Raw genomic sequence first — 25529 nt, forward strand, 5'->3', positions numbered from 1 at the left:
CTGCGGTAAAAAACAATGACTTCTCGAATTTTGCATGCAAATGGATGGAAATAGAAAACACTATCCTGAGCGAGGTAACCCAGACCCAAAAAGATGAACATGGGATGTACTCACTCATAATTGGTTTCTAGCCATAAATAAAGGTCACGGAGTGTATACCTGGTGAACCTAAAGAAGCTAAATAAGAAGGTGAACCCAAGAAAAAACATCCGAGGAGTTTTAAGAAAATTATTGATGCCAAAGCGTGCAGCATCATGGCACGACACCGAATGCCTCTCACATCCTTTCCAAATCGCTCAGATCTCACTTGAGAATGAATGTGTCTCTCAGGCCGTGGAGCAAACGAAGGCCAGCAGCAAAGACTGAGCTAGCTAGCCCTTGCATTCTGTCTCCATCTTCAGGTGGCGGGCTGTGAGGGTAGCCAAGGACCATAGGCTATGACTCACAGCTGCACATATGAAAGCAGCCATTAGCGGTGGCTTCTTGGAAGAACAGTTACAAATGTGCTTCTGCTTAAAATTTAACTGGCAGGCTTCCTGGGAGGGATGCCCTGATTTGCAAGGATTTAATGACTTCTCCTCACCTAACACCTGTAGGGAGAGAGACAATCAAGGGAGGGCATTAGCACCCGGCAGTGCCCTAAATAAAGTCAGCACCATGGATTGTGAAGGCACTATCTTTCCTGCCCAAGAAATAATTTTTGGTCTAGCTTTATATTCATTGTCACCTTGATGTTAAAATTACCAGTAATATTACTCAGAAATAGTTTAAAATTATATTCTTCAATTAAGAGAAAAAAATCGTGGCATCTATTACCAGAGATTTTTTTCTTTCATTTTCTTTGTGTACATAACAATGAGTTTGGCTGGTCATAAATTAGCATTGGAAACAGTTGCATTTTGGTAGTTCTGATAAAATTTTCATTTCTTTATTATTTTTCCACCACTGAACAAACATTATTCACAGGAACTGCTGACATCCTGAAAGCGAGCTATCTCCGTGGCTTTCAAACACTAATTTGTGAGGTCTTAATTTCCTCTTCATCTTCATGTCTTCTTATTTCACATGCAACAACCGCTTGAATAATTTAAATGATCAGACACACGCAAGCCCTCCCCAGACCCAAACTTTAGCTTTGAAAGCACTGCAGTGTTTTTCAGCTTGGGATGGCAGATTTCAGTTGTTGATTATTTACCGTCTTCTTTTTGATACAGAGATGGTGTTAAAGAGTGTAATAAAATATTATTATATATCACAACCACACTATTGGCATGGCTCTAAAGCCGCAGCTTAGTTAGAACTTACAGGTGCTATGTACGCCAGATGATAGCCATGTAGAAGTTGGAAAAGGGAAGCATATATCTCCGCACATGTTCATACTGCATGAGAATAAACGGATACATTGCATTTGAACATTGATTCCAAAGAAACCATCACCTATCACAGCAGAAAATAAAACAGAAAAGAGGCAATAGGCAGAAAGAAAAGCATAAAAAGCCAATCATTTAGAAATCAAAGCTATCATCAATGAATACATTGATAATTGCACTACGTTTCAAACTAAAGGACAAAAATTCATGTCATATGAAAAAACTAACTCATATGTTCATTGTATATTAGAAATTGTTTAAAATAAAACTAAAGTTGAGTGTAGTTCAGTGGTAGAAAATTGGCTCTGTGTGTGCAAGACTCTGATTCCCAACACTGCAAAATGAAGGTAATAACAATAAAAAAGTAAGAGAAGACTTTATGGCAAAATGGGGTTAACTGATACAAAAGCTAATTTCATATTGAGTAGTTTAATTAATAAACGTTGTGGGAGTTACGAGCATCAGCAGGTGATTAAAGAATGCAGGCTAAAAGCTGTCCTGGGTTAGTTGATCCTCGAGTAGAGTTGGAAAATCTGTCTCTGATTTACATACACATAAATGCATGCTTATCATTCATACTCAATGAAGTTCAAATGATTGGCTATAGAAATGTATAATATACTGCTAGGAACTATGTAACTTTATGTGTGTATTGAGGTGACTGTGTATAACTTAATAAGGTGATATGTTAATGTGTGTATTGAGGTGACTGTGTATAACTTAATAAGGTGATGTGACAATAGACTCACTTTCCAGGTGTGATTCAAGACTTTACAAGAACACAACACACACAATGCTCCAAAGGAACCTCAATATAGTCCAAAAATGAAAAGTTGTAAAGGTTGTAATATTTTAACTTAATGTATTGGTTAAAAGTAACAAAATAAAATCAGTTTTGTTTCAAAATAAAAGAATGGCTGCAAACAGCACATATTGGGTTAAATTTTAATAGAACGTGAATATAAAAATAAAACGCAAACAAAAATACACAAATGCACATGGTTAGTCCTTAAGAATTATTTGAAATGGATATTTCCAATGAAATGTAAAAAAAATTCTACATTTTTTTAAATGTGAAAAAAGACATCGGAGAATGTTAAGCTGAGAAACCTATTTATAAATGTAAGATAAATGCATTGCTTCCACTCTAGAAATCAGTATGGATATTGGTGAGAAAAGCTAAATAGGAGCCAGCAGATGATCTCTCTGTTCCAGTCTCTAGTATCCCCCCAAGGAGTGTAGGTCAGCACACTGCAGAGATGCCTGCTCTATCCAGGTAGACTGCAGAACTGTTCACACTGGCCAACCTTGGATTCAGTCTAGGTTTTTAGCAATAGATGAATGGATAAAGAAAATCAAGTTTTACAGAGACATAAAACAGAAAGAAATAATGCCGTCTGCAGGAGACGTGTGTGAAATTGTTAAGCCTGATATTATACAAAATATCTCGGGTCCAGAAGGACAATACTTCATTTTTACAATATGGAGAACCTAGATTTTACACACACACACACACACACACACACACATACCTGATCTGAATGCTTTCAAAGGACCCGTGTGAGTGATGGAGTGGTATATCAGGTACAAAATATACTCAAGAAACAATAGCATTATGAAACTCTCCACTTTGTACAGGCACTGTACATTAATAATAAAGGGGAAAATTTAGATCTGAAATGAGAAAATAAAAAGTTAGTACATATGTAAATGGTAAAAGAAAATTGCCATTAAAAGGAATAAATATGAAGAGGGAGTTTTACAAAAAAGGTGAAGCAACGTTTAGAAACAACGTTGAGAGTTATAACCTAAAAATGGAAAAACAAAAACATGAACAACAAAAGGAGAGATTAGAATTTAAGAGCACATACTTTTCCAGTAATCTGACCCAAGGAGCTAAACTCTTTGAGCCATAAACAAGTAGAAGTTTAGGAGAAAATAACTTCTCAAGCATAGCTGAGTCCAAAAGACAGGAAGGTCCATCTCTCAGCTCTAGAAAAAAGAGGAAATCCAAGCAGAGGCTGTGGAGTAGGCTACTGTACCGCAGTGCAGAGTCAGGATGAAGGAGAACCTGTGGAAAATACCTGCTGGGGAGCCCAGAAGGCAGGGAAAGACACACAGTGAGGGGGTGGGGATGGATGCTTTTAACAGAGTTATCAGTCGACTCCTTCAAACTTTTGAAGCGAAAATAAAACTCTGGACGTGTTTCTGGTAAAAGACCTGAATTCTGCTGTTATGGAAGCATTTTCAGCATGGCCTGACCCCTCCCCAAGTGTGATGGTTGTGTGGGAAGTGTCTCTCTGGCCGAGCTTTGATAGAGACTCACTGGGAACTACCAGCCAATCGCGATCTTGGGAATGATGCTTCTCTAGGTCTGGGGTCAAGTGGGAGTTTTTAGAGTGATCCATATTCTTTTATTTGATTTAAGGGTGGATTTTTTGAGACCAGCCTGGTCTACAAGAGCTAGTTCCAGGACAGGCTCCAAAACCACAGAGAAACCCTGTCTTGAGAAAAAAAAAAGGTGGATTTTTTTTCCTCATAGACCTTTTTCTTTTGACAGTATTGAATGTTTGCTTTATAGGCTTAAAAAAAAAAAAAAAAAAAAAAACACTGCCAAAGCAGTCAACTGTCTTCTCTATAGAAGGCATAAGATATGGAAAAGCTCAACGTGGTGATGGATGTCAGCAATTGCAACACTTATGAGGCTGAGGCAGGAGGATTCCAGGGAGTTTGAGACCCCCTTGTGCAATGTAGTGAGAGTTCTAGGTCAGCGTGGACTACTTAGTAACAACAGCAAAGCCTACAGATGTTCTGTAAGTGTAGACATGTCCATTTTACCAACACTTATATTAGGGAGAGTAGAACTGGCAATTACTAAGAGATAAGAATGGTAAAGTTGCATGCATCTACTAAATGTATGTTTCATAGTGTGGTTAAGATGTTAATATATGCATTTCCACTGCATGAATTATATGATACCAATTTTCTAAGACACACATTATTTAAAATTTTACTTTAATTGCTACTGCATAAAAATCTGGAAGGAAGTAGATAAAAACAGTCTTAGACTCTATAATCTATGGACTCTAAATACCTTCCATTTTCCAAATTATCTAAAGTAACTATAAAACTAACATTTTCTGTAAAATAAATTATTTTAGATTATTTTGTTTTTTATCAGTTCACAAATTAATATTCTATAGAATTATACTGACAGATTTTTCAACAAATTTAATATTTTTAAATTTTATTTTTGGCCCTGTAATAAGCTATTATCACTATTTTATATTCCATGATTTTTAGTTACTCATGGTTAATGGTACTCACAAATATTAAGTAGTGACTTCAGTAACATAGTAATAGTTATTGTCAGAACACAGTCCAAGAATTAAGTTATGTGAAGGGAATTCTGGGTGCTTGTGAGAGAATTCTAAGACAACAAGACAAGTTAAAAAGAAAGTGGGAGTATTGTAAGAAAGTGCTTCTGTGTCTCTCGTAGGGCAGCAGGAGAGAGTTTACTGCAGATTCTTCATGACAGCTGGCTATTGTTTATAAGCCTTTGTGGAAGCATGCTTGAACACGTGAGAACTTTACTCTGGTGACCTTTCTTAACCTCAGGTATAACTGTCTGATGCTCCGAATAAACAGCTTTGCATGAGACTTCAGTCATTTTTAAGCTCCATTCCCCCAGGTCCCAATGCCTTTGGAGTGGCAAACAGTCTTGTACTAGTGGGCAACCTTGAGGAGTGGAAAGAGCCCTCCCACCCCAGCTCCTTTGAGGTCTCTGGAGTTTCTCTGACCAAAACCTCATACAGAGGCATTGATCTCTGTTATTTGTATTTTGTTTAATGATCATGGCTTCTAGGGCCAGGAATATCCAACCACACTGAGTATATATATATATAGTACCTTCCCATTAGTCCCTTAGCTGTAATAGTTACAGTGTTTCCATACCACATATACTATCTTCCCATTAGTCCCTTCCCATTGACTAATAAATAGTTACAGTGTATCCGCACCACTATAAGAGCATATAGTATATATATATATATATATATATATATATATATATATAGTATATTATATAATACCTTCCCATTAGTCCCTTAGCCCTTATAGTTACATTTCTTATTGCTCTGACAAAAGTAGCAACTTATAGGGGGAAGGGTTTACTTTGGCCTATGACTTAAAGGTACAGTTCATCCTGGCAGGAAAGCCATGGCCTCTGGTGTGGCTCTTACCTGTCTAAAGAGGCTTGCACACATCTGGGTGGTCTAAGGAGCAGAGAAAACACGTTTAGCTGGTTCTCAGCTGCCTTTCTCCTTACCCAGTTTTTGTTCAGCCTGGGACCTAAGCCCATGAGATGTTGATGCTCACATTTAGGGTGGATTTTATCTTAGTTAATCCTCTTCAGAAGCATCTTACAGGCACATTTAAAGATGTGCCTCACCAAAGTTCTTGGCATTCTTGCTCAGTGAGGTTGAGACATATCAAGCATCTCAATTATCAGACTCACTCTATTTGTATCTTGGTGCTGGGCTCAAATAATTCTTATTTTACCTAACAATGGCCCCCAAATATCAAGTAATGGTCCTGCCAAGTTCCTGGACCTCACAGAATCCAAACAGTTTCAATACCCATATTCCTTATCTTTTGTGGCTTTTACAGTTTCATATCCAATAACCACATTTGTGTTGGTAGCATGAATTTCTTGACTTTGGCTAAACGGATCCTGTGGATTTGACTTTCATAAATCTGTTGAAGTACTTAGGTAATTTTTTTTTCATTTTGTATTGAAATCGAAATCTGACAAAAACATCAGAAAGAAAAAAAATTCTTGACATCACAACAGTTTAATATGTTAACTTATCCATTAAATTGTGCTTCACATCCACGGGAATCCTCAGGTCTACAAACTATCATTTTTAAATAGCAATAAAGTTGGTAATGTCACAATATAATCTCCTAATAACCAAGTTCATACATACTGCACAGAAACAGAAGAAGAAACACCTCCTAGAGGAAATAATCTGCATCTACTGAATAACTATCTTATATCTAGAATGGGGCACCAGATAAAGATTTAGATTTTTCTAACATTGATTTGATACATTGAAAAAAAAGAAGAAGAAGAACAAAATGCAAGCAAAACCCAGAAAGTATTTCTGGGAGAAAACTCTTGGTCACATGATTCAAAGAAAGCATGAGAATGAGATGGAAGATGTGTGATCATGGCTAAGTCACACAGAACTGCCTGTCAGGACAGTGTTTTCTCAGCAAGAGCTGAGGATGTGTGGCCAGAATCTCTGGCCTTACAGGAGTTCCCACAGTGAGGCAGAATGTGGTTCTTACAGAGCCGCCCTCAGGTCGCTGAAAGTGGACAGTGGCCGTCTGTCCTGTAGATGTTGAAGAAGACAGGTTCCAGAAGCACCCACATGCTAGTGTCTGCAGATTCAGCATCTCAGTACTCCATCAGGCTACCCCTGGTCCTGGCCCAGAAGTGCAGAGACTTGCAGCCACTCTGGTGTTCATGACAGGCCAGTCCTCAGGATTCTCAGCACCTCAGCAGCGGAGGCCAGTTCTGCCAACAGACTGTGAAGATGGGTCCATGTCTGTTCACTCCAGGAGGTAACGAAACTCAGAAAGCCCCTACCTGCCCTGGAGGGCTCGTTCAGCTTCAGAGAATCCACCCGGATGTGTCCTGGTTAATATGGTGAGAACAGAACTGACATCAGCTAGTGTGCAGTAGAGATAGAACAGGATGAAAAGGGAAGCCAAAAGGGTTGAGAGAAGGAGCAGCTGTGTGGTCCTCAGAAGTCATGGCCCGGATAGCACTGGCAGCCTCGGCTAGCCCGCCGCCCAGCCTGGAGGCTTTCAGATGAAGTCGAACACACACAGCTCTGTGTAATTCCACCCTAGTCAGTCTGGGACTCCCAAGTCTACCCAAGGCTCTGATTCTATCCCACGGGTGCACCCCCTCTTGTGCTCTTCTAAGTGGGTAGAAGAATTAAGTCACGTGTTTCTGGGCTGCCTTTTATCCTAAGGACCCAAACTGTGTCTCTACCATGTTGCTATATTCCACTATGGACTGGCACATATGTTAACTGTCATCTTCCTCTGGGTGGTCTGTCTCTCAGAGCCCTACTTTCTTCTATAGCTGCTTTATTGTCTCTAGTCCTCTGTGTCTGTGTGATCCCATTTTGACACTCTTCGCAGCCAGGTGACACGTCTGGGAAGGGATCAAATAGACTGGGTGAAGTTGCTTACTTATTACAGCTTAAGGTGTTTCAACCTCCAGCAGTGGGCAAAGGAGCTCAGCGAATACCAAGAAAACACAAGAACTCTAACAACATGCTGCTGATAGAATACCAGGGACCTGGGGAAAAGCAGAGAGGGGGAGGCAGAGGTCCTGTTGATCACCCCTAAGCTTTCCCAACAGGCAGATACTGGTTCTGCATTTCTTGAATGTTGTGCATCCCACTGGAGTTGTAAGCTTATCCCCTTAGTCTCCATGTTGGAGAGTTTGAGGGAGGAACAGAGTTGATATCCGGCTATGGATATTTGAGTGTCTCCCCTGAATTCATGTGCTTTTCTCAGATTCCCTTTGTACAACTCTCTACCTGAACTTTTCACTCAAGTCAGAGGGCCCTTCACTGGGGGCAGAACTGAGAGTCTACTGCACCTGTCCATGGTATTTTCTAGGTCACCGCAGCTGCACAACAAGGGGAAAGAGGACAGAAATCAATAAAGATTTAGTTTTTACCTTCTTGCAATTCCCAGTCCCGATACTGATGCCAAGTAGCACTCGGTATTAGGAAAAGCTGAGGCCAAGAGACCATGGACTCTAGGCAACTTCCTTACAAATGAACGAAAGCTAGGGGGATCTTCCAACATCTCTGAATCTTCATTCAAAATGATCAAACGTGAGGGAGCAGAAATACCAGCCAGTGCACAAGAGTGTGAGGCAGGCCAAGCGAGATACCACGCTAAAATGTTTGGAAAAGCATTAAATGCTGACAGGGTAAATTTTAATCTCATCCTTTGTAAAGCTGATGAGAAAATAATTGATATTGAAAAGGACTTGGCATTTTTCCCCACTTCCTTTTGTATTGGGGACTGGTAGTTTTCTATCAGTATTAATTCTCCATCATTTCTTTAACAATAGGGCTCCCCTCATTTATCATGACAGCCGGCACTGAGTAATAAAGACATTTTCTAGACTTCTCTGCAACTAGATGCAGCTAATATGTAGATTCTAGCCAATGGGACATGACTGTAAGTAGTGTCTGCAATTCCCTGGGCTTCCCTCCACTGCCTCAAGTGAAAACAAGATGGCTGTGGATAAAGCAGATACATTTGGCCAGGAGGTAGATGCTCTGTCTTAGAATGAAGAAGCAATAAGAGAAGGTTAGACCCCTCTCCATCCAGACTTCTAAAACTATTACGTTAGTAGTTTGATCAAATGAAGATTTTTAGTTCAAATATTTGATTAGGTTTTCAGTAACTCATAATTTTCCTTAAGTGTTGCCAACATTGATTGGTAAGATCATCAATTATTTTCTCCAGTATTTAGATTAGGCTTCTAGGAAGCTGGAAGGGATTTAAAAAAAAAAGTGTCTATCTTAGTTCCTACCAAAGTATGAACAATGTGTGTGACACACACAACACACAACTAAAAAGTGTGACCAGACAGGCAGAAAGGCAAATCACACACATGGAACCTCACAATATGTAAATACACTCCCCTCCCTATACATTCTTCAAACTGTGAACACAGACACACAAACACACACACATGGACACACACATACACATACACATAAGGACACACACACAGACACAAGCATCATATATATATTCCATTCCATTGTCTTGTGCTGCTACTGAGAAGAGACGGGAGAAGAACCTGCCTGGGAATTGGAGGAGCCCACAAGAAGTGGAATTACCTAGGGGTTGTTTTTCATCTATGGAGTTGGAGTTGATGTGGTTTGAGACCTGAAGGCTGACAGCTGCCAGGTGTCCCTAGCTTCCTGTGCCTGCCTCTGTCATCTCCTCCTGCAGCATCAGCCAGCATGGAGCTGTGTAGCCAGTTTGCAGAGAATTAGCTCCACCCCACCTCTCTGTGTCCTGGGGACATGGACAACTACAGTGCTTCCTAAGGGAGCTAACCGAGTGCTAGTCTCTCTGGTTTACTTAGCACTGGCCTGGGGCCAACACAGAGGTGGTTTCTCCTTCTCAAATCATCCTGTTGTCTGCTCTCCAGGGAAGGGAGGGCCATGCAGCCTACACTCAGCAGTGAGGTGGCAGAAAACCTTTTGATATGAACTCGAAGGTTCCGGAGGAACAATATGAAGGCAGCAGAGCCTGCCTCCGAAGATTCCTTAACAAAAATGTAAAGTGAGTTTAAAGAATAAATCTACTGCTTTCTAGTTTTTCAAGTGGTTTCCCATTTGAAAATGTGCCGAGGTGTGTGTTTCACATATGTATACGTGCGCCACAGCTGACGGCAGAGGCACAATTTTCAGGTTTCCATTCCTGCCCTCCCCTTTTTTCCCGCCTCCTCTGGAACAAATCACCCTAAGGAGACACAGCTCTATCTCATCTCTCCCAACTAAAAAGCTAATTGTTCACTTTAAATTTACTATTGTGTGTAACTCAACATCTATGGCTGCTTAAGAAGTCATCCATCTCTCAGCTCAGTAGTGAGAAAGGGATGTGGGGGTGGGGGGGGGAGGGACTGCTCCGCGGGGAGAAGGGCTCGGGACCACTCAGATCACTGAAAGGGCAGTGGCGTCACTTTATGCTACCTCTGCAGAACAGGAGCAAATACTTCAGAGACATAGCATCGGGCTTCTTGTATGATTGACAGAAAGTGGGAAGCACTATGTAAATACAGATCTTGTGCTTTCTGGCCAACTTGGTCCAGGGAAGCCTCATCCCATCTGTGGACTTCATCTTATCAACTAGATAGTGAGGACCAGCAATGTCTGCCTCGTTATGCTGAATAACATAGTAAGCACAGTGTGGGGATTCCCTTAGAACACGCATGTTACAGGAAGGCCATCCAATGATGCCAACCGCAGCGAGAGAAACCTCAAAGCCACTTCTCTATGGGAATCTACAAAAGACGCCAGGCTCCCTTGCAGCAGACAACCCACAAACACTGGGAAAAGATGGCCTTTCAGTCCCAGAAAGGACTTTCTAAGGCTGAGAAGTGACTGACATAAATCTGGCTTAAACATCAAGCGTGCGGGGCATCAGGGAAAGAGGCTTTGCAGCCTGATTTCTGGGTCTAGAGCTTTTGGCCTTCAGCTGCTTTAAAGAACTGATCTTATCAGCACCTTGTAAAACTCTCCACCCACTCTGACCTTCAGGCTGTAAGGGAGGCGGGGCTTTCTACTCCCTCCTTCCCATCCCTTCCCAGAGAAGAGACTGTTGTTGGGGCTTGGGAAGGGCGAAACCGAGGAACCTAGAAAAAGGCAGCTTATTTTTTGGTCCAGTTTGTGCACTGTAGCTCAGTTCTCCGGTTGTAGTCACAGAACAGGCAAGGATCACATGGGAAGGGAGTGGTTTAAAGACACTGGAAATGTCAGGGGCAGGGTCCCTCTGAACTCCTTGTCTAACTGTCTCATGGACACCATGCTGTGTCTCCTGACGCCTCTCACGTATTGACCTGGGATGAAGTGTGTGTCCTCGTTGCTTCAGCTCCTGTTGTTTAAGTCAAGGGTTTTGAAAACATCTTTCCTTTGTAACAGCAGAATTTGAACCTGACTGAGAAGGTGTCTGCTCCCCAAAGGCACGAGTCTGATGTTCTTTCAGCGTAACAGCTAAGGCTCTACAGCTGGTTTAATGGAGGTTTTCTCCTGGTTTCTTCGCCCACACTCTCTTAATTTTTTGTTCATTCTTTGCCTGAGGGATTAACACCAGTAAAGTGCAATCTCCTTAGTCATTACTAAATAAGTGTGCCCCCCCCAAATGTCCTACCAGTGTTTGTTTTTCAGGGCCATAACCAACCCAACATTCTGTTCTTTCCCTGTTCCCTAAAAGACAGAGTAGAATCAGGGCTTAGGGCTCTGATGTTGGAGTTTGAAGGCTAGGAGTCCCTAGCTGTGGTCAGTAATATAGTAATTTTGTTTAAAAACGTCTCTAGAGACAAGCCACATCATTCATGATTTAACCCTCATCTTAACAGCTCCCAAATTCAACACTGAATGAGAAGGGTCATTTAAGGGGAGAGAGAGTCTTTCTATCTCTAAACAGAGCAATGTTCTATTGGGTGCATCATGCTGCTTTCGGAAGAGAATCCAAGCCATGGCTTTGGTTTTCTTATGTACTACTGTGGGTTCCAGATTCCCAATTGACCCATGTGACTGACAAAGATCCTACACACTGTCTCATTTCCGAGGCCTCGCTTCTGACAACTTAAAGTGGTCTTTTGGATACATTTCCACCCCAAATATATCAGTGATCAGAAAAAGTCTAGAAAAAAAATAATAAACAAGATGGAACTTTTCCAGTTGGATTGAAGAAGAAGAAGAGGAAGTAGACATCTGAATTAAGTCACACATAGCCAGGGGTCCTCAGCATGACCCGGTTTCTTCAATGGAATCTAACAGAAGGACAAGGTGCCTGCTTGTCTCCCCGTCATGAAAAAGGAGCAGGCAGAGGGTCACCATCTAACCACCTGGCTGTTGTAGTCCTCAGTGACCGTCCCCTCTGTGGCCCCGTCTTCTTTGGGCCACCGATGCGCTCCGTGTTCTCGCTGCAGCCTGCGTTCCTCGCGCCTCTTTTGGCGGTCCCTCTGGTGTTCTAGCTGTTTGGTGTGATGGTAGCGTTGCTGGAAGAGATCTTTTGCATATTCATAGAGCTGCATGTCCAGGAAGTTCAACTCCTCGATATGCTGACGGGCTCCCTCGTTGATGTCCACATTGGAAGCCCGTGTGATGTTGAACTGTGTGAAAGGGGAGATGAACTTCAGATTGAATGTCCTCTCAAAGAGAAACTGTGTCTTCCTTTGGAATTCAGTGAGCCCGAAGAAGGCCATGTTCTTCAGGTTGTTCTTTGCGCTCTGCAGCAGGATGGTACTTCGCTCGCTCTCGTTCATGAAAGTCAAGTTGTAGCAGCCCACCAGGCTGAGGTCAGCGAGCATGCGCACCTGCCGGTTGTTGGCTAAATTGTAGCTGCAATCCATGAACTCCCTCAAGCTGACCCCAGACCAGTCATCCCCTGGGTAGCAGGTAGGCAGCTCATCTGGGGTGGGGCTCCTTCCGTCACACATATGGAGAGAGGTTTTCCATGTGGCCCCTCTCTGGACGTGTTTCCACTCGCTCAGGTAACGCGACACTGGGTCCCGCAACATGGTGATATAGTAGAAGTTCCTGGAAGAGATTAGAGGGGAAGGTCAGTGGTTGACAATACTCTCACTGTCACTCTGAATCTCTGGTGTCTCTAGCAATGCCCAGGGGATGGGCGCTATGCCAAATGCTCACAGGGGATCATTGGCCTGATTTTACACTGACAAAGTATTCCTTGTATTCCTATCCTGACTTCAGGGACCAGGCAAGGATCAGTGCTAAGTTTATGGAGACTTTTCTACCCCACTGAATGTTGATGGGGTGGGTGGGAGCAATGAATCATTTGTTCATTCATTCATTCACTCAGCAGTTAGTCACTAATAGATCACTGATGGCTTTATTACCTCACGTTTAAGGTAACCATTGAAGGTTTCAAAACTATATCGCCAATCTAAAGTGGAAACACTTTCACTCATTAACTGTTTTATTTGAGCCTTACATCAGACTTACATCCTGGTACTGCTAGAGAAGAAAACACGAAAGGTCATGGGACCAAAACCCAATTCTTTTTAATCCTTTCCCCTGACATTGCTACATTGCTACTCAGATTATAGATCAAGGAGGGGAAGGAGGAACTGCCCATGACACCCTTGTCTTTTGAAGTCCCGAAGAAGAGGTTGGGGTCCATTTGTCAAAGAAGCCACAGGAAAGACACTGAAGAAGACCAGGGTACACAAGTCCCGAGTCCTGTGTCCTCAGAGTTGCCTTTTGTCTATGAAAACCTTCCACAGAAGACAGGTTAATCCTACGTCAGTCCCAGCACGGTTCTTGCCTCATTTCTAGAGGTTTGCTCTAGAAATACAGGGTTAATCATAGAAAGTCAGAGTTTTCCTGGGGACACAGGTATAGTTCTCACAAGCTCTGGGAAGAATCCAGTAACCCCTGTGGACTGCCTTATGCTGCCAAGTGGTCAGAAAGTGGCCCGCCATGCCCTGAGGGGAGAACTGTTATTCGGTGTGGTACCAACTTGGCATCCAGATGGAGAAGGCACAGTCACAGGAACTTAATTCATCTTAGTATGTGCTCTTTGAAGACGCTTGGTAATAAAGTAAGCAGACATTTTGCTATGGGTACTTGCACACAAGTGATTGATGATAGATAGATGGATAGATAGATACATAGATAGATAGATACATAGATAGATTGATATATAGCTAAATAGATGATGGATAGGTAGGTAGGTAGGTAGGTAGGTAGGTAGGTAGATAGATAGATAGATACATATATACATACAGATAGATAGATAATGAGGGATAGGTAGATAGATGTGATAGATAGATACATAGATAAATAGATAATGATAGATAGATAGATAGATAGATAGATACATAGATAATGATGGATAGGTAGATAGATGTGATAGATACATAATGATAGATAGATGATAGATAATGGTAGGTAGATAGATAGATATAGATATGATAGATACAATACAGGTGATAGGTACATAATGGATGCATAGACATTATAAATAGAAGATTGGTAGATGATAAATAGTTACATGACAGAAAACTAGATGTGACAGAAATATAATAAATAGGTGATAAATAGATTACAGATAGATGATATATAAATGATAGACGAAAACCGATGGTAGATATTTAGATAGTGACAATCTGTCGAGTGGTGACTTAGTTGCCACTGTGTCATGTATATTCTGCCAATCTCTGCAATCATGCAGCTATAGGCATTGCTTATTTAGAGATAAACGACAAGATCTAACTCTATATCAAATAAAGGCTTTGAAAATTGGAAAAAAAATAGGAGAGGTTGGGAACTCACTCTACCTCTCCTGTATTATCACAGTACTTTTCTCTACCCCTTGCAGGTGGAGGCCATCACATCAGGGCAAACTAAGATCTGATAAGACACACTGCTACAAACTCAAAACAAAATGCCTCTGGTCAGGGAATTTTATCGTTGCTTATAAAACGGTGAAGAGAGAAGAAGACAAAATCTAAGTTACATTATAGGTGTGTAAGAGCTCAGTGCCAAAGAAGATAATGGAGAGAATCCCCACAGCCAAAGCAACAGCAAATAAGAGATCAGTGATACCTGAGGAAGTGAACCCAGAGGTGCTTGGTCAGTGAAGGAGGGGAGGTAAAGTGTGGGAGGCTGGCGTTCACTGAATGGAAGCAGTGTACTCAGGTTACTTTCCCTCCTATAACATATACTTCAAGATTGGGGATGCCTAGATGTCAACTTCTTATACACCAACACTCATGGTCCTCAGTGCTGTTGACTCAGAGGTGAACACACACTCATTCTTTGCGTTTTTATTTAATACTTAACAAACTAAGAATTTGAGAAGACAAGATATCTTCAGAGATTATACTGATCATAAGTTACAGAACTTGGGCTCAATCAGGTCTGCCTTACTTCAGGAGGAATCTTCCTTTGTCTCCCAGTTACAACATGAAAAGCTTCTCCTTAAACATTCAACCTAGTACTTATTCTATTTGGCCAAGATAAACTTGACGGAAAATCCTTACATACTCAGTTATAGCAATAAAAAATAAATAGTTGGAAGAAGAGTTGTTTACCTTCTGATTTTCCGAATAATCGACGAGGTACTTTCTTTTAAACTGCGCCTTTCCCTATATTCTGCTACTTTCAATACAGAGCCTCACCAGTAGCTAGTCAAACGGTTTTGGAATGTGCTAAAGAAACTTCCGGATCTTAGCCAGCCCCTTTAACTCCAGAGGGAGAACTTCTTGAGATTGCCATGGGCACTGCAGCCCAAGTCCTTGCACCCCCCACACCATTTTTCCCTAACCCTGTTTATTGTCTTTTCACAGGACAGACCAATAAAGCAACCGCGGACAACTATGTCCTAAAGTCAGTGAGCAATCAGAGATGTATACCATGGTGTCTGGCCTCACGGGGAGTCATTGCTGGGCATGTGTAGCCCAGAGTAGATACAGATGGCTACCGCTGAGGGGTAGGTGAACATCACTTTGTACCTTACGTGGGTCTGCTTCACATTTCAACTCCGCAGCAGAGACCAATGTGTATTCCACACATAGCTTCACAATAAACATTATGAATATAGTAATGATAAAGATGTAGCTCAGGAGGTTATGTTTTTCAGACACACCAGGGCAGTAGAATTTAAATTAGAAAGGTGTTTGACTGAGCCAAATTAGAGCACAAATGGAATATTATTAACTTTCTTGTTAATTGTACCAAGTAGAAGATGTGTGAAAGTATTTCAACAACAGCGAAACCCAATGGCAGTAATATTCCGGTTCTGTTCTATGGCTCACATTTTATTCTACCCTGGTTTTAAAATGTTGGAGTTGAGGGGTGTGGAGGTAAGAATCCCAAGGCCAGTCACATCAAGACCCGAGTTCATCTGTAGGATTGAGGGGTTTAATTTCTCTTGGAAACACTAGGCAAGGAATTTCTGGTCACTTTGCTTTATCAGATATTAAGTGGCTACATGATGTTCAAGTAAATTTAAAATGCTCCTGGATCCAACTAAACTGTTTAACTTCACATTGCATTTTGTTTTGCCTAGTAATGCTTAGCTACATCTCAGATATCTTTGACGTTTATAAGCCAATGGAGTGAACTTGCAAATAATCTTAAATCCAACACCAACACATCATAAATTGACAATACAATTCTTGCACCTAGCTCAGGGATCATTGGGGATGAAGGGGCAGAAAGATGGCAGGAAGCAGAGCAACAGGAAGTTTGTTGAGAGGCTGTGTCTACTCTAGAAAAGTCAGAAAGGTTACACTCATGACGTCTCCCCAACACAGATTCTAAACATGACCTGAAATAGGAAGTCACCAGTAGACAGGTTAACTTGGAATGGGGAGTGTTCACAAGCTCTTATCAAAAGCCCTAGATGAAAAACTAAAGGAATGCTAGAAGCAGGAGAATCTTCCTAGAGAAGAACATGCCAACTGATTATTCAATAATAAACGCTCAGCTCTGAAAACATAAATATAGGTGACATTATACGGACTGACTATATCGTATTAAAGTATTAAAGTTAGGCGCACTCACAAACACAATACATATACACCAATGATACAAGAAAAGGAGCCATGAATTTGAAAGAGAGCAAGGTAGGTATATAGGAGAGTTTAACGGATAAAAGGGAAGGGGAAATTATGTGATTATATTGTAGTGAAATGATGTTTTAAGTGCAGGGAAAGGAACTAGAGAACATTTGCAGTGATGAGTATCAAGTTGTTGAGCTTGTAACACTGGGTGCCGGTCGCTAGCAGAATTTGAGACACAATGTGTGTAGGCAGACATTCACATGTTTATTTTACCTATTCTATTTTGTAATACAGTCAAAACACAAAACCAGGAAAACTTAAAAAAGACTTATAAAATTGAAGGCCATCCAATTAATGAAGATAAATATCAGATTAAAATTAAATTACTTTTAAATTATTGTTAATTTTTTTCTTTGATATGCATTTTTTCCCTCTTACAAAACTTAGCAGAGCTTTAGTGAAGCAACACCTGCGTCTGGACCACTGACACATCCCACTTCACAGAGAAGAACTTAGTGTAGCTTTAGTGAAGTGATGCCTGTATCTGGACCACTGACACATCCCACTTCACAGAGAAGAACTTAGTGTAGCTTTAGTGAAGTGATGCCTGCATCTGGACCACTGACACATCTTACTTCACAGAGCATAGCTCAGCATCAGTTGTCCCTCTTGCTGGCGTTTGATCTGAATGATTTCCTCCTCACAGCACGCATGTGGCACAGCCCAGTTCTCAGCACAGGGTCACTGAAAGATGGTGGAACTTGTGGATAAGGAGAGAAAGTTAAGCTCTTGGCAATGGGTCCTGGAATGGGGTTGGCAGTTGGGGCTCTTCCAGCTTTGTTCTTCTGCTTCCCACCCATCATTAGCTGAGTAACAGTGCCCCACCACCTGCTCCCCATCATCCTATTCCACCTGTCCACAGGCTGGGAAGGAGCAGAGTAATCAAGAACGATATGGAGCCTCTGGAACAGAGCAAAAACAAACAAACCTCTCTTCTTTGCAAGGTTCTTTTTATCTCAGGCATTTAGATTACTGACAAAAATCTAACACATCTTCCCATGTCTGAACAATGGTGACTCATTTTCTTCTGCTCCCACAATTGTCAATTCATTCTCTGCTGTGGGAGAATGCTCTTGTACACTGTAGAGATTTGTCACTCTATTGGTTTAATAAAACACTGATTGGCCAATAGCAGGCAGGAGGTATAGAGGAGGTGACCAGACTAGGAGAATCTTGAGAAGAGGAAAGGAAGAGGTACAGTCACCTGCCAGATGCAGAGGAAGCAAATGAGATAAAAGGTACCAAGCCATGTGGCTAAATATAAATAAGAATTATGGGTTAATTTAAGTTATAAAAGCTAGTTAGTAATAAGCCTAAGAAGTAGACCAAACAGTTTATAATTAATATAAGCCTCTGTGTGTTTGGAACTAAATGGGTACAGGACCAGGTGGGACACAAACTTCCATCTATGTCTCTAATAAAATTACTCATTTTCTTGAAATGTGCAACTTTAGTTCTTAAACTAATTTGTTTAATAGTGGAGCAGAAAATTAAAATGTCTTAAAATGATAAAGAGAGGAAGGAAAACCTAGGTCTATGGTGGCTATGATACAAAGGCCTCTCATAATGTTTCTCTCTCTCTCTCTCTCTCTCTCTCTCTCTCTCTCTCTCTCTCTCTCTCTCTCTGTGTGTGTGTTTGCTGATGAATTGCTAATCCATTTTCCTGCTAACTAGACATTCACATTTACCCACCAAACATCATTTGAACCTTCTCTCTCTCAGGTAGCACTGTGGCTGGGAATTCAGGGACCTCTGAGAGTAACACCTTGTTCCCATAGAGACTTAAGGCCCCAGTGATTTTGATAAAGTGAGATAAATACTGGAATTAAGGGGAATATCTGTCAATCTTCTTGGACCAGAACAGTCCCTAAGAGATAGAACTTTGTTTGTCTTGGCAACAGCACCCTTTCACAAATCTACTTGCCACCTACTTCCTTGAAACTTGGGTGAATTCACTTAAGAAAGCCAAACGTGAAGTGGAATCTTTAGGATTGCCATGCTTTTGGTTCCAGGACAATAATGACAAATTCATGTGTGCACAGAAAAATCAGGAAATGGATGCTGTTCTCAGCTCAGTAATTATTTTACTTGATTGTAAGCATATTGTTCAGCCTGGTTTATTGAGGATCCAAGGCAACCAAACACATACTTTTCAATGGTTCTCATACTAAATAATTCTAAATACAACACGAGAGAATTGCTTCCTTTTTCACATTGCAAATGTGTGCTCTTGCTTTTGTTCGTCTTTTCTGGCTGAAGTCAAGGCTCACAACCCCTTCCCTTGACTTCACTGCCTGTGTTATCTCTTGGCATTGCATGGTCTGCTTTCACACATATAGGAGTCGTGGTCCTCTCTAAGACCTAAGTGTCTTTCTGAATCCTATACATTGTATAGTATTGTATGTTTCCCAGTAGCTGGATACTATACATTGTATAGTATTGTATGTTTCCCAGAAGCTGAAGGCAGTGTCCCTCTCACAGGGGATGCTCAAGGATGGCTTGCTGGACAAGAGAAATTGACAATTGCATGAAAGGTATTTAGGCAGCTAAGGTCAAGGTTGCCTTTAGTAACTATACCTGTCTTTTTTTTCTTTTCCTCACAGGAAAAGAGCTATTTTTTTATTATTATTAAAGGCACAGATGTAAAGAGAGCAAAATGATGTAGATTTGATTTTGTTAGTTGGTGGAGAAAGTCAATACTGACAAAGGGCAAAATGTTGACTAGTTCTCATGCAACAGCTAATTAGTAACAATTTAATTTATTTTAATTAGCATTAAATTAATGATTTTCTTCTCAACTGCTTCAAAAACTGTATTTTACATGCCAGTTTATCATATAATTTGTTCCTTTTTCAAATAATCAGTGATTTAATTAATTCATGCCTATCAATGGTTTGCTGTGTATAAGAACATTTCTAAAACAATGTCGAGATAATTCTTTTAAAACACCCTCATGTATTGTTGACTTAGCTGTGCTGGGGTAGGAAATGATATTAATTGGCAAGTTATAGATGTAAGGAGTAGACAAAAATATTTAAGATTATTCTCTGCACCTTGAGGAATCCCTACGGTAGTTTGGTCAGACCATGGCGAACATGGTGTGGATTCATAAATACTTGTTTCATGTAAGAATGGGTAGTAAGGAGTATAAGCTTGCCCAGAGTCCTGAAACCAACATGTCCCAGGTTCTGAATAACACTACTAACTATTAAAATTATGAAAGCAAAAGTTTCATGAGATTCATTTAGCAATAGTATCAAAACTTGATTGAAGTTGATGAGACACAGTGGAACATTCTGAGGCCACGGCAAAAGACTAGCAGAGAAAAACTCCTGAGAGTGTGGGGAGGAGGAATACGGGGCAGCCCAGGAATTCTGATTTTGTTGCCTCCAACCTGTAGGGCTTGTTTTCTCTAGCTATATCTCTCTTCTCGTCCCTTCTATTTAATATTTCTCTTTCACTACCGTGATAGAAGTGGAACTAATAGGGCCCCAGGATGGAATAAGAAGTGTAAGATGCTTGGATCACTTTGCTGGGCATGAAAACATTCACTTTTATAGTGCTGTGGCTTGACAATTCAACACAAGGGAACGAATTTGCAGAATGCTAGGCTCTCACAATTTAAAGAATACGTTCCCTCCATTACTAGCTTAATTCATATAAAATCTAACAACAAGATTAGTATCCACAGTGTTATACTTCCATAAAAACCACACAAGTGGGAACTCCTCTACTTAGACATCATTGCTATCAAAAGGATTTCACTTCTTGACTACTCAGCCAAGCTTAAGCCCTCCATATGGGACTTAATTGGACCAATCAATCAATGTCATTGGGTCTGCACAGGAGTCATTATAACCTGAGATAACCTGGCCTTGCCTTTGTTTTTTTTCAGAACCTAAAACACATGACCGAGTGGATCATGGATGCTCCATTGGCTGATGCTTCTAGAAAATGGATCATAGATGCTCCATTGGCCAGTGCTTATAGAAAATGGATCATGGATGTTCCATATATAAGTAATATATGTACTGCTTATATTCTATTTCATATATTCCTGGATTGTGTAAAATATATATGAAATAAAAAATTTCTCTCAGTTTCTCTTGACCCACAGGTTTTGATATGAGTTTTCTCTGTGTAATAAAGTTTCTTCAAAGCTTGGTGTCACCTGAACATCCTGGGTTGTGGTAAAGGACAAACTTGGGGTACGGAGAAGGAGATTGCTGGTCCTCGACCGTGGGATGGGCATGGATGACGTGTCCATCCTCAGCTTCTAAAAAGTGGATCTTAGCTCTCTCCACTCTGCTACATTCTAGAAGCATTTCCACATACTCAGAGTGGAATCAGTTTCTCCTCTCTTTAGTGTGACGTGTGTATGATGGGACGCCTGTCCCTCATGGTCTCTGTAGGGCATCATCTTCACAGTTCTGCGTCTTCCAGGAGGATGTTTGGCTTTACAGTCTTCCCTTTGACATAGTGACGGAAGGACCCTTAATGTAAGCCTTGAAAACAAACTCAGGAATGTAAGAATGACGCTATCAGCAAATGGGAAATTAGAAAGCATGATTGCTAAGTCATAATAAAGAAGTTTAGGAGGCTGACGATGGTGTACATCATAGCGATAGGTTCCAAGGATGCCCGGCGCTGTGAAAGGAAGGGAGTCCCAAGCGTGTCGTTACTGTGTCTCACACAACAGCCACGCATCGGGTCTTATGGCAGCCCCCACACTGCCATCACCTCCTCCCTCAATGTGATTTACAAAGCAGCCAGACCCCTGGAGAAAGCAGGTTTTATTTTACTCAAAAGTCTCCAATCTTTTGATCTACTAAGTAAGGGGTGCCAGGGACACCCAAGAGCTTCCCTCCAGAGGCTGAAACTCAGCATTCACACTTTCCTATGCATCAACCCCACCATCAAGATTCATTTCTCTAAGAAAGAAGTGCTATAGATCATCTTTATATACAGATGGCATGGACAGGTGAAAGAGAAAATGAAGAAATTAAAATGATCTGTAATTACTTACTTTATAAGCCCCGCCCAACACCACTTTTGAAAGATCTGAGCTGCTGGGCAATGGTGGCGCACACCTATAATCCCAGCACTCGGGAGGCAGAGTCAGGTGGATCTCTGTGAGCTCAAGAACAGCCTGGTCTACAGAGCTAGTTCCAAGACAGGCTCCAAAGCCACAGAGAAACCCTGTCTCGAAAAACCAAAAAAAAAAAAAAGAAAGAAAGAAAGAAAGAAAGGTCTGAGCTCATTTATTTTATCCTTTTTCAGCCTCGTCCTATGGGCTGAGTTGCCAGTCTTATTTACTATTCTTTTATGGACTACAGTGGTCTTCCAGAAAGCCATACTATCTGAGTCATGCATAGTCTGTGGTACAGGAGACCAGTCTCTCCCCTCTGCAAATCTAAGCAGCAGGAGTGTTATTAACAGAAATGTGATGAAAACCCCACGCCATAAATACTGTGCAGACAAGGAATTGCAGGATGAGAATTTCCCAGTCAAGGGTACTGCTTCTGTTACATTGTTAAAACGCCAGTATGAAGTTACCACCAGTGTAGCAACTGTAGGGTAGGAGGATAGGGGTCGTTCCATGAGGCTAGCATTCTTGAGTCCCAGTGTATGTGGCACCTGAAACTGAAGGGGAGCTGACACCAGGTTCTGCCTACTCCCTGCTGGAAATAGAAGCCTTCCAGGGACATTCCAGGACAGTCAGGTGGGGCTTCATGTCTTGCTGGTATGGCAACTTTTTTTTTCCCCAAAAAAAGTTTTATTCTTCACATTTTGAGCAGCTGGGATATCAAATTAGAGACTCGACACACGTGGGCTCTGGTCCCACTCTCCAGGGCTGCTGCACTACTGAAGCTGGCATCTGGATCAGAAGGACTTGAGTCTCCCACCCTTTGTGGTCCATGCTGGTCCTCAGAGGATCAGCCGCTGGAGACACAGCCTGCTCACTTTAATTATGGGAAGCCGAGGATGCTACACTAACCAAACAAAAGTAGGAAATAAGAGGCTCCGGTCCCACCGAGGTCATTTCATCCTGCAACCCCTACTTCCCTTGAGGAAGAGGATGCATTTATCAGGACAGTAAATTTTAAGTCCTGGCACGTCAGTTCCTGATATTGACAGTGAACCTACCAGCCTCAGACTCACTAAAATGCCATGATTTTCTGGTGGTTGTCACATTTGCTTTCGCTATACCCCAAGTGGCTGCCGCAAGCATAAATTTCAGGGAACGCATGTTCCAGGGGCTTGTTTTTGCTATCTTGCCAAGCACAGATCCTCCCAGTACACTTTCAGATGTGCGGAGGAGGGTCCTGCCCTCATGCATTATTCACAGGCTTCTGTGATTATGCGGTCCATAGGCGCCCTGCTTTGCACCACGTCCCTGGGATTTGGGCACGAGAACTTCTCAAGGCACTCAGCAAAGCTGTGGTTTATGCATGCTGGTATCCACCTGGAGCCTTGGAGCCGCCCCGGAGGGAGATAAGGCCCCATTCAGTCTCTCTCACAGCTCTAATCCCAACCGGGCAGAGCCGAACAGCAGATAGTACACTCCGATTGTGTTATCGGGCCGAAAGTGTTCAGCCAAGCGCTCTTCTGAGCTAATTTCTCAGGCGCTGCTTTTAGGGGATGTGAGAATTACACACGGTGGGAATGATGAGGTGTCTATTTTGCGATTCTTTAGCGCTGGCCAATTTGGAAAGGAAAAGACGTGAATCAGGGTATTTAAGAGCCAGGCACGTGTTCCAATATTTAGATCCGCATTTGACAGCTTTGCTGCAGATTTTCCTAAAACATCACAGGATTTAAAGAAGAAGAAGAAGAAGAAAGAAAGAAAGAAATCATCTCTGTCTAGATTTTTGCCATGTTCTTACATAAAGACTCTCTATTTTAGGATTTTCCTACATTCTGCTACCAGGACTGGGTGATCACTGTAGCATGCTAAGCAAAATTACTGAGCCACCCTCACCAGATCCCTTCCCTTTCTCTCCCTTCAAAGACTAGCAATCTGGAGGACATTTCCCAGACAAGAAGAGTGGAGGAAGCTGATTAGAAACGTACAGAGTTCGTGGGCGACGGAAGCTAGTGCTGGCGGCAATAATGGTTAGCATTTATTGAGTGGGTACTGTGTCCAACAATGGACCGATTTAGTCATCAAAACAACCCTCGTGTTTCACAGATTTTCAGATAGCGGTTGTGAGTCCGCACAGTGGGGGTGGGTTTTGACAGGCTCTTCCATCATCTTGTCAAAGGCCGAGGTGGAGATGCACTCTGTGACTTCATAGCTCAGTGGCCCAGGCTTTGTTGAACTCCAAGCTCTGGAAACATCTCAGGGGCAGGATTTGTGTTTACCTGTAGCTAGACAGCAGAGGACGGGAGTCAGGGAGCATGGTGCAAGGTGGACAGAGACCAGAAGAGGTAAAGGACTTGTGTCTTATTGAGACACAGGCTCACATGGCTCTGGGGAGTGTCTAGACCCCTGCAGCTTTGCAGACTTCCTTGGGATGATTTCACAGGTCAGCACTCCCCATACCATGGTGTTATTAGACTTACCCTGGAGGACAGGACACTGGGGACTGCAGAGAACTCCTGCAATTGTATCCGCTTTTAATCTTCCCAAGAAATCTAAGGCCCAGAATTTCAGTAATATAATAGTAATGGATGCTTGAAAATGGCCATGCAAGAGAATTTGGGAACAGCAAGCTCTCCAGTGTCACTGTTTCCTTTTTGATTTAATGTAAACTATTTTCCCACTCATCCCACCTCAAAATCTGCAGAGATCCAAATAGCATTTTAAGATGCTGGCTGGATTAAGTTGGCTTGATCTGGGAAGAGAAAACCCAAAGAAAACATGTCAGATCCACCTCCTGCGAACCAAGTGTGAGCATGCCTTCTCATGAAGGCTGGAACATTCATTTGAGATGCAGGGAGCAGAAACCAGGGTTCAACACAGAAAGATCTGGGTTCCCGTTCAGACCCCCTTCTTTCCAGGGTGACCTGCAGAAGTGGTGTGATTCTTTGGAGCCTATGTTCCTCCGTCATATTTACTGAACTAACTAAACTAAAAACGATTCCGTCATAGGACTGTATTCAACTAGACAAAGAATCACGAAAGGTCCAGTAGTAACACCTAAAAGACCAACATATGCAGATTTTACATTTAAGATCCTCCTTTTCTCCACAAATATCAGAGCCACATAAGCTGTTCAAATGTAGAGACTGTAAATATTGAACACGTTATGTTAATAACTCTTAAGTCTAGAGTGCTTTTTTATTTGTATGATATTTTTCATCTCCAAAACACTTTGCACTTTGCATTATCTCATGTTCTCCTCCATATGAGAGTATGTCAGGGACAGCTGAGGACACATTCTTGCTCCAGATGTACACGCAGTTAAGTGGACAGAAGACGTGGAAGGATTTTCCTAAGATTAAAAATCAAGGAGTCACGGTGATCGGACCTTCCCTTCCCTCCTTCATCTTCTCCACCGACCAACTCCGTTTAAACATATCTGTGGGTCATGCTTTTCATGAGAACTTCTCCTAGGCCCCTGGGGGGTAACAGACATGGGACAGACACAGCAGACACTGTTGGAGCCAAGGATACCTGAGGGCATTGGTGATTACCCCGCTTCTTTCTCTTTGCTCCAGGAGATTAAAGAAAAACTGGGTGTCAGCACTGTCTCCTTATATCTCCTTATATACTCTTTGGATAT

At 41.8% G+C, this 25529-nt stretch overlaps 1 protein-coding gene across 1 annotated transcript in view; it reads right to left on the reverse strand.

The window, feature by feature from the left end:
- Positions 1–6253: 6253 nt before the first annotated feature.
- The window catches only part of Hs6st3 (heparan sulfate 6-O-sulfotransferase 3), a 626326-nt gene continuing 607050 nt past the window's right edge, over positions 6254–25529 (reverse strand). The window contains exon 2 of the mRNA XM_050150450.1: positions 6254–12748. Coding sequence (XP_050006407.1) covers positions 12040–12748 — 709 coding nt within the window. The 3' untranslated portion in view covers positions 6254–12039. The remainder of the gene's footprint in view (positions 12749–25529) is intronic.

Source organism: Alexandromys fortis, unplaced genomic scaffold, assembly GCF_014885135.2.
Source record: "Alexandromys fortis isolate MF-2015 unplaced genomic scaffold, M_Fortis_MF-2015_v1.1 scaffold_66, whole genome shotgun sequence".
In the NCBI taxonomy this organism is placed as follows: Eukaryota; Metazoa; Chordata; class Mammalia; order Rodentia; family Cricetidae; genus Alexandromys; species Alexandromys fortis.